The sequence below is a fragment of the Phalacrocorax aristotelis genome, chromosome W (assembly GCF_949628215.1).
Source record: "Phalacrocorax aristotelis chromosome W, bGulAri2.1, whole genome shotgun sequence".
NCBI classification, from domain to species: Eukaryota; Metazoa; Chordata; class Aves; order Suliformes; family Phalacrocoracidae; genus Phalacrocorax; species Phalacrocorax aristotelis.
The window spans coordinates 6,583,664-6,589,914 of NC_134310.1; the positions used below are offsets into that span (position 1 = coordinate 6,583,664).

At 55.0% G+C, this 6,251-nt stretch overlaps 1 protein-coding gene across 1 annotated transcript; it reads right to left on the minus strand.

Annotated features, from left to right (window-relative positions):
• Nucleotides 1–3,465: 3,465 nt before the first annotated feature.
• On the minus strand, nucleotides 3,466–5,841 carry LOC142049235 (la-related protein 6-like). The gene is made up of 3 exons (XM_075076719.1): nucleotides 5,675–5,841; nucleotides 5,178–5,388; nucleotides 3,466–4,653 (listed from the first exon to the last, which is right to left on the minus strand). The coding sequence occupies exons 1-3, from the start codon at nucleotides 5,839–5,841 to the stop codon at nucleotides 3,670–3,672; spliced, it is 1,362 nt and encodes a 453-aa protein (XP_074932820.1). The 3' UTR covers nucleotides 3,466–3,669.
• Between the last annotated feature and the right edge of the window lie 410 nt (nucleotides 5,842–6,251).

The following is a 6,251-nucleotide window of genomic DNA, read 5'->3' on the forward strand; positions in this document are numbered from 1 at the left end:
TTACAGGAGGTATAAGGCACAGAGAGGTACCTAATCGGAGCAGATGCTTTCCTCAGAGGTCTGAGCTTTGGGCGGTCAGTACAATATTGAACACTTCTGACACTCCTTGTAACGCCTCTGCAGGGAAGTGAATACTTTCGACTCCTACAAAGCACTCAGAATGCCTAACGGGGCAGAAAAGGCTTCAGGCACTTTTAACAGATAAATTACCACCAAAAAAAGGATCATTCAAAAATAATCAAAGCACAGCAGTGTACCTGGATGGCAGGGCGGTGGAGCCATCGCTAGATGGTGTTTTAGGACTCCAGAAGGTTTGCCACAGTTTCTCAAGATAATGAAATTGAAGAGTCATTACAACATCCCAAGTCGCCTAACAACAAAGAACGCAGCTCATTAGCTGCCCTCCTAGCACCTTGACACACAGTGTAGGCATAAATTTCATGTGCTGTCGTTTAGATTTTATAATTTACAAGAAGACTAACAGAAAGGGCATTGTTTTAATAATCAACATAACATAAAACAGGTCCCACAATGAAAAAATAAGATAAAGCGCAATATTTCAGCTGTAATACCTAGCAAATCAAGCATTCCCTATTATATTCTAGCTTTTCCCAAGAGCAGGATACGAGATGAGCACATGAATTATCTCCCACATCAATTAATAAGGCAATTAAAATAATTCCATAGAATCACCTCACAGTGTCGACTGTAAAGAGCAGGATTCTCACATCATTCACGGTGACCCCTTCTTGTAAGAGGCTGTTACCTAGATCAGGGGCCGGGAACTCAGGAAAGACATGGGTTACATCCAGGGGAAAAAAAAATGGTGGGGAAAGATGGTGAGAGTTAGGCAGGACTCAATGAGCCGGACTACTGGTGAGTGCAAGGCGCTGCTGTCTTTCATGCTTCAGCTGGGGATGAAAAAGGAGAAATGAGGCCAATAATCTAGTGCTTTCCCCATTCACGCTGCTATGCTGGGCAAAAAGCAAACAATCGCAGCCTGCTTTATTTACTGTTGAAAGGAAAATGTTTTCTTTCCCTTTGTAATGAAAGAAACAAGAATACGTTGCCCTCATCTACTGCGCCTCCCATTACGTTTTCTCTGGAGCCTGAAAAATGTCTCTGTGGTAATTGGAGGGTACAATGGAAAATATAATTGGACAGAGACGTATCAGCAGCAGTTGTACTGCAGAGGAGGCTCAGAGCTGGCCAGGGTTTGGTGTCTCTGCTGGAGAGGACGGAGACACGTAGATCCACACAGCAAAGCCAGAGAGCCTGTCTCCTAAGAGAAGGTCCGTAGGGATCGTCTGCATCTGATACATACTGCAGCCTTTGCAATGCAGAGACTTGCTCTTCTCCCTCCGGCTGCCTGCCTTAGCAAGGCTCTTCAGGACCTCCACGCCTTCCATCCAACTGGGACAAAACCCCATGGATTAAAACCATACTTAGAGGGAACCAACAGACCTGAGGGTACAAGGAAAAAGCCTTCCTGTGGGTGTGGGAGTCAGCAAATACACTTAGCAAGTGTGATGTTACAAGAGCGTGGCTTGGGATTTACAGAGGCACAGGCAAACACATAGACGTTGTTTGCAACACAGTCATGCAGAGTTTTGTGTTTCTCATGTCATACAGGAGGTTAACATTCTAGGGCAGCATTTGAGGGTTGACTCTTTCTAGCATCTAGTCAAGTGGAGGGGCAAAATGAGAACTTCCTTTTGAAAAGCACTCCTCAAGACAGAATGAAAGGCAAGTCTGCCCAACGTGACACCAATAAAAGAAGAAACTGAGAAGCAGAGCTGGAGCGGGTGCCGGAGCGCAGGCTCTCCGTCTCGGGAGCTGACTTTTGCATTTACTTTCTGTTTGGGAGCTGAAGAAATAAGTTCTTCTGCTCCTTCTTCACTCCAGCAAGAACCAGAAGTGTCTGTGCTTCCAGGAGACAATTCCAAATTCCTTTGCACATGGTGTTTTTATATTCAGAATTGCTCAGACGTAAGACAAACCACAGCACTATTTAACTTGCACTGTGGCACAAAAGAAAAAAATTCCAATACCCCAAACAAAACCCCAAAGCCACCCAAGCACAACACAAGCCCCCAAGTTCTTCACACTGATTTGGCAGAACAAGTCCATAGCCGAGGTCCTAGGACAGTTTAGTCAGAGGGAGGCAGTGAAAAGCACCACATACGGTGGCATTCTCTCTAGCAGCGGGCTGGATCAAGCTGCTGGCAAACAGAACAGGCAGATAAAAGCTGTTTCATAGAATCATAGAATAGTTTGGCTTGGAAAGGAGTTTTAGGGGCCATCTAGTCATAGGGGTTATTGGGAGGTGGCAAGATGGTATTGGGGAGCCAAGGGAGTTTTGGTGGGGTGGCAGGGATGTGGAGAAGATGGAGGGAGTGGGTGGTGGTTGAGTAGGGGTGGTGTACTTTGGGGGTAGGTTGGGGCAGGAGGGGATGTCGTAGGTTTGCTGGTATCTGTTGTGTTGGTTTCTGTTTCCATGAAAAGCTATTTGTGCAAATGGCTGTGTGCCCGCGTGGGAGGGGGAGGGAGCACAGGGGCCACCGTGAAAGGGCACCCAAGGGGTACAGAAGCCCTGCTGAGCCCCAAATCACAGCCAGCCAGCCCCAAAGGGCACCAAGACACAGCCAGGGCCGACTCAGTGCCCACAGGGCAGGCAATGGCAGGGGGGACAGCACGGACACAGGCTTCCCCGGGCAAAGCAGTCCTTTGGTGGCGGAGCCACGACAGACAGCTCCTTGCAGGACTCACGGACACAGCCCCACGCAGAAAGCAGCACGGGGCCCCTGGGACAGGGACACAGCTCGGGGGCTGGGGAGGGCACAGACATGCCCCAACAAGGCCTGCAAGGCCTCTGTCTTGAGCACGACCAGCGTCCCCTCCAGCAGGGACAGGGCTCACTGCAAAGGCCCTCAAAGCCAATCAAGACAATCACACCCTTCCTCAGGCCCACCTCACTCAGCCCCAGAGACCGGCTTTGCCTCCCTCACCCCCCAAAATAACCCAAATCACCCCCAGAATGGCGAGGGAGGGAGCTGCAGGCCAGCCAGGGAACCCCCTCCCCTTCTCTGCCTCCACTGTGGGCAGCCGCAACACTAAATAGGATGGGGGGTGGGGGTGAGAGGGGTTGGAAATAATTAAAAAAAAATAACTCACTGCAGCAGCCAGAAAGTGCCTGGAAGTTTCACCCCTCTTTATTGCCTATTTCCCATCCGAGATCCACAACGTGGGCCAGGGCAGCCAACGACGACTTCGGGGAGCCACCTCAGCTTTGCGGGTGGGGCTTGCAGAAGGTGCGGGGTGAGGTCCCGTCAGAGCAGCCCCCAGCACCGGTGGTCGTAGGGGATAAGCCCCTTCCTTTGAGCAGTCTCAGTGACGCCGCTGGGGTGCTGGGAGACCCTCTGGAGCCTGCACAGGCGCGCTCTCGGTGCCACCAGCATGGTATGGTGCAGCTCCCGGGGTCGCTGCTGCTCAGCATCTCGTCTCACATGCTGACCTGCTCCGAGCATTGTCATCAACCGATAACTACCGTCCCCTGCACCAGCTGCACCACCACTGCCCGCAGATCTCAGGGCCCACACAGAGTTATTGTGCTCGAGTGAAGTGGAAAAGAAAAAAAGAAAAATCCCCAAACGCAAAGGTCAAAGAGCCTCAGTGCTGGAGGGTGAGCTTTCCTCTCCCCATGCTGCTGCTGAAGCCCTTGGTGCCATCAGGGCCATTGGGCAGGCGAAGCACCCCACCCCGCAGGCCAAGGGGCTCAGGCACCCGATTTCCTGCCAGGGAATTTCTGGGAGGAGGTGTGGCATGCAGAGCAGGCCTGCTGCCCCTGGGTGCCCAGGTATCCACCCCGCTCCCCCAGCCGCAGCCGTGGGGCCACTCCGTGCTGGAGCAGAAGCCGTGGCAGCCACCGGTGCCCAAGCCCATCCCGAGTGGGGGGAACACTTTCCTGGTGAGGAGCGATCTTGTAAAGGTGTTGCTAAAGTCCCTGGGCTGGAAGGTGCTGCATAGGCAGGTGGGTGCTGAGGGTTCCGTGTTCAGGAGCAGGGACGGTGACACTGGAGCATTGCCTGACTCCGGAGAGCGGTAGAGCAGGGAGCCCCCAATGCCATCGGGGAAGGTCGTGGCCGCCGCCTGCGCCTTCCAATCCCACTGGTGGCCCAGCTTCTTCGCCACCTCCCTCTTGTTCTGAGGTTCCTTCTTGGAGACCTTCCAGCAGAGCCAGACCACCCTGATGCTCTCACCGCACTGGTGGCTTCGGCAGCCGAGGTGCTCAAAGGCCCTGCGGGCGCTCCCCAGCCTATCGTACTCCACCAGGGCACAGCGCTTTCTCAGCAGCTCGGGGAAGAGCGACGTGTATTTCCGCACATCCGAGGGCAGCTTGCGGCCCGGCTGCAGGATGCGGATGGATACAATGGCACCATAGGGGCTGAACATACTCACGATGGTCTCGATGAAGTTATTCTGGATCGGCAGCAGCTCCCAGGCCAGCAGCAGTTTGCTGGGGGAGAAGCTCCGCAGGGACTCGGAAAGGGGGACCCGCCGCCTCACTTTGGTGCCCTCCTTGTTCACTTCCAGCAGCTCCGAGAACTGCAGGGCGTAGAGTGTGAGCCGCCAGTCACGCGTCAGGTATTTCACCTGTGGGAGAAAGGGAGCCACTGCGTCCCCATGAGCGTCCCCAGGCAGGGACCACCCTCAATCCATCATCCAGGCACGCTGAAGTCACGGCAAGGCACCATCCCCCTTTCACATGAGCAGATGCGGGTCTGCAGCGGGTGGTCTCCAGTGCCCCCTGGATTGCAGCAACAAGCTGCTGCTTCCCAGTACCTCACACCAGCAGCACTTCACTGCGCTTTTTCGGTTAAGGGATGGTCTCTCCCAAAGCAGCGCGGGGGGACAACGGGCAGAAGAGGCAAATCCAGCACTGAGGAGTGTTCACTGCTTCCCCAGCCACCCTCCCTGGTTGCAGAACTGCTGCAGCACATCGAGGGCAGGGAGCAGAGCCCAGCTCTGCACCACCAGCACTTCCCTGGGACACAGACAGCCTGAGGGGAGCCTGGACCTCCCCACACACCCCACCAGAGACACACAGAGCACACCCAGACACCCTCCACCCAAAGGCCCTTTCCCACCCCGGCTGGCAGGTGCCATGGGCTGCCTACCTCCTTGAAGGACGTCAGCAGTTTGATGCTGACGAAGCCCATCTTGTTGTTTTGGACACGTTTCAGAAGGAAAGCATCCTTGGACAGGTTCTCATCAGAAAAGTAGAACTCCACCTGGGACACAATTCTCCGGACCAGCTGCGGGTCGGGGGCGGAGGAGCTGCAGTCCAACAGATCAGCCCCACAGACATCGCTTTCATCAGAGAAGCTCCTGGCAGAGCAGCAGAGACAGGGGTGTGAGCTGGTGGCCTTTGGGACGCACAGCACTGCCTGGTCTCAGCTACAACAGTGCAGATGGCAGAGACACCGCAGAGACCCAGGGCCATCAGCTACAGGGGAGCGACGCCAGCCTGCACCCCGCGTGCCTCCCGATGCTGGGAGCACCAATGCCAGACCGTGAACCCCAATCCATCCCCGACAATGGACGCATTCCCCTGGGGACAAACACGAGGCAAGAGCAGGGCTCAGCCCCCGCACGCGTCCCAGCGGACACATACCCATTGAAGCTATTTAAGAAGTCCTCCTCTCTGATCAGGGCGAGCGAGCGGCTCTGCGGTGGAAGGAGATGCCGCGCCGGGAAGGAACTCCTTTGTTCCAGCTGAGGGGTGCTGCAGCTGGGCTGGGAAGCGAGCCCTGAGGCCACCCCGGAACTACCTGATGACATTGTCCTTCACCTGGGACATTACAAAGGAGAAGCACAGTGGTAGGAGGCTTCCCAACTGCAGCCAGCCCCAGGGCAGAGCCCTGCTCTGGGCTGCAGCCCCCAGCCCAGGGATGGGGGAGCAGAGGCAGCTCGTTGCTGTGCCCTTACCTGCTTAGCAGTGCTGAGAAAGGCAGAAAGAGCTGGCTTTACCTCCTAGAGACCTGCAAGCAGCAGGCCCCAAACCTCCCCTCCTCCAAACTAAGGCTCCTAAAAGACAAAGTGAACTGAAGAAAGGTAAAGCCCTTAGAGCACCCAAGCTGCTGGCTTATAAAGGCAGCCACTCAGAATGAGCTGCAGCAGGCAGTTATGGGCCTGCCCCCTCTGAGACCCAGCAGGCTCCAGGTGAAACCTGTCTGCTGGTTAAACAGCCC

Coding starts and splice junctions, on each gene's coding strand:
- LOC142049235 (XM_075076719.1), bottom strand. CDS start 5,841: ATGTCATCAGGTAGTTCCGGGGTGGCCTCAGGGCTCGCTTCCCAGCCC. Junction 5,389..5,674: donor TTCTTAAATAGCTTCAATGG/GTATGTGTCCGC, acceptor CTGCTCTGCCAG/GAGCTTCTCTGATGAAAGCG. Junction 4,654..5,177: donor TGCTGACGTCCTTCAAGGAG/GTAGGCAGCCCA, acceptor TTTCTCCCACAG/GTGAAATACCTGACGCGTGA.